At 59.6% G+C, this 329-nt stretch overlaps 1 protein-coding gene across 1 annotated transcript in view; it reads right to left on the bottom strand.

Moving 5' to 3' along the window:
• Positions 1-329, bottom strand: part of EMH_0001120 (protein kinase, PfEST homolog, putative) — a gene marked incomplete at both ends in the record, with an annotated part of 27896 nt that overhangs the window by 1585 nt on the left and 25982 nt on the right. Inside the window, one exon of the mRNA XM_013495492.1 lies at positions 1-298. Coding sequence (XP_013350946.1) covers positions 1-298 — 298 coding nt within the window. The remainder of the gene's footprint in view (positions 299-329) is intronic.

Genomic DNA, 329 nt, shown 5'->3' on the forward strand with positions numbered 1-329 from the left:
CAGCAGTTGTTGCTGCAGCAGCAGTTGCTGCTGCTGCTGCAGTTGCGGCCGCTGTTGCTTCACCAGCAGGAGGAGCAGCAGGTACTGGACCAGTTGCACCATCAGCAGCAGCAGGAGCAGCAGCAGCAGCAGCAGCAGCATGAAGGGTAGCTGCTGCGGAGGCCCATACTTTGTGACTGCTTCTATTAGAGCCTGCTGCTGCTCCTGCACTGCCCGCTGCTGCTGCTGCTGCTGCTGCTGCTGCTGCTGCGCCGTTTGCTGCTGCTGCTGCTGCTGCTGGTTAGAAGCGCCAGGATTGCTGCATTTGTTACATGAAGATGCTGCTGTCG

Source organism: Eimeria mitis, genomic scaffold (genome assembly GCF_000499745.2).
Source record: "Eimeria mitis Houghton genomic scaffold, Emh_scaff160, whole genome shotgun sequence".
NCBI classification, from domain to species: Eukaryota; Apicomplexa; class Conoidasida; order Eucoccidiorida; family Eimeriidae; genus Eimeria; species Eimeria mitis.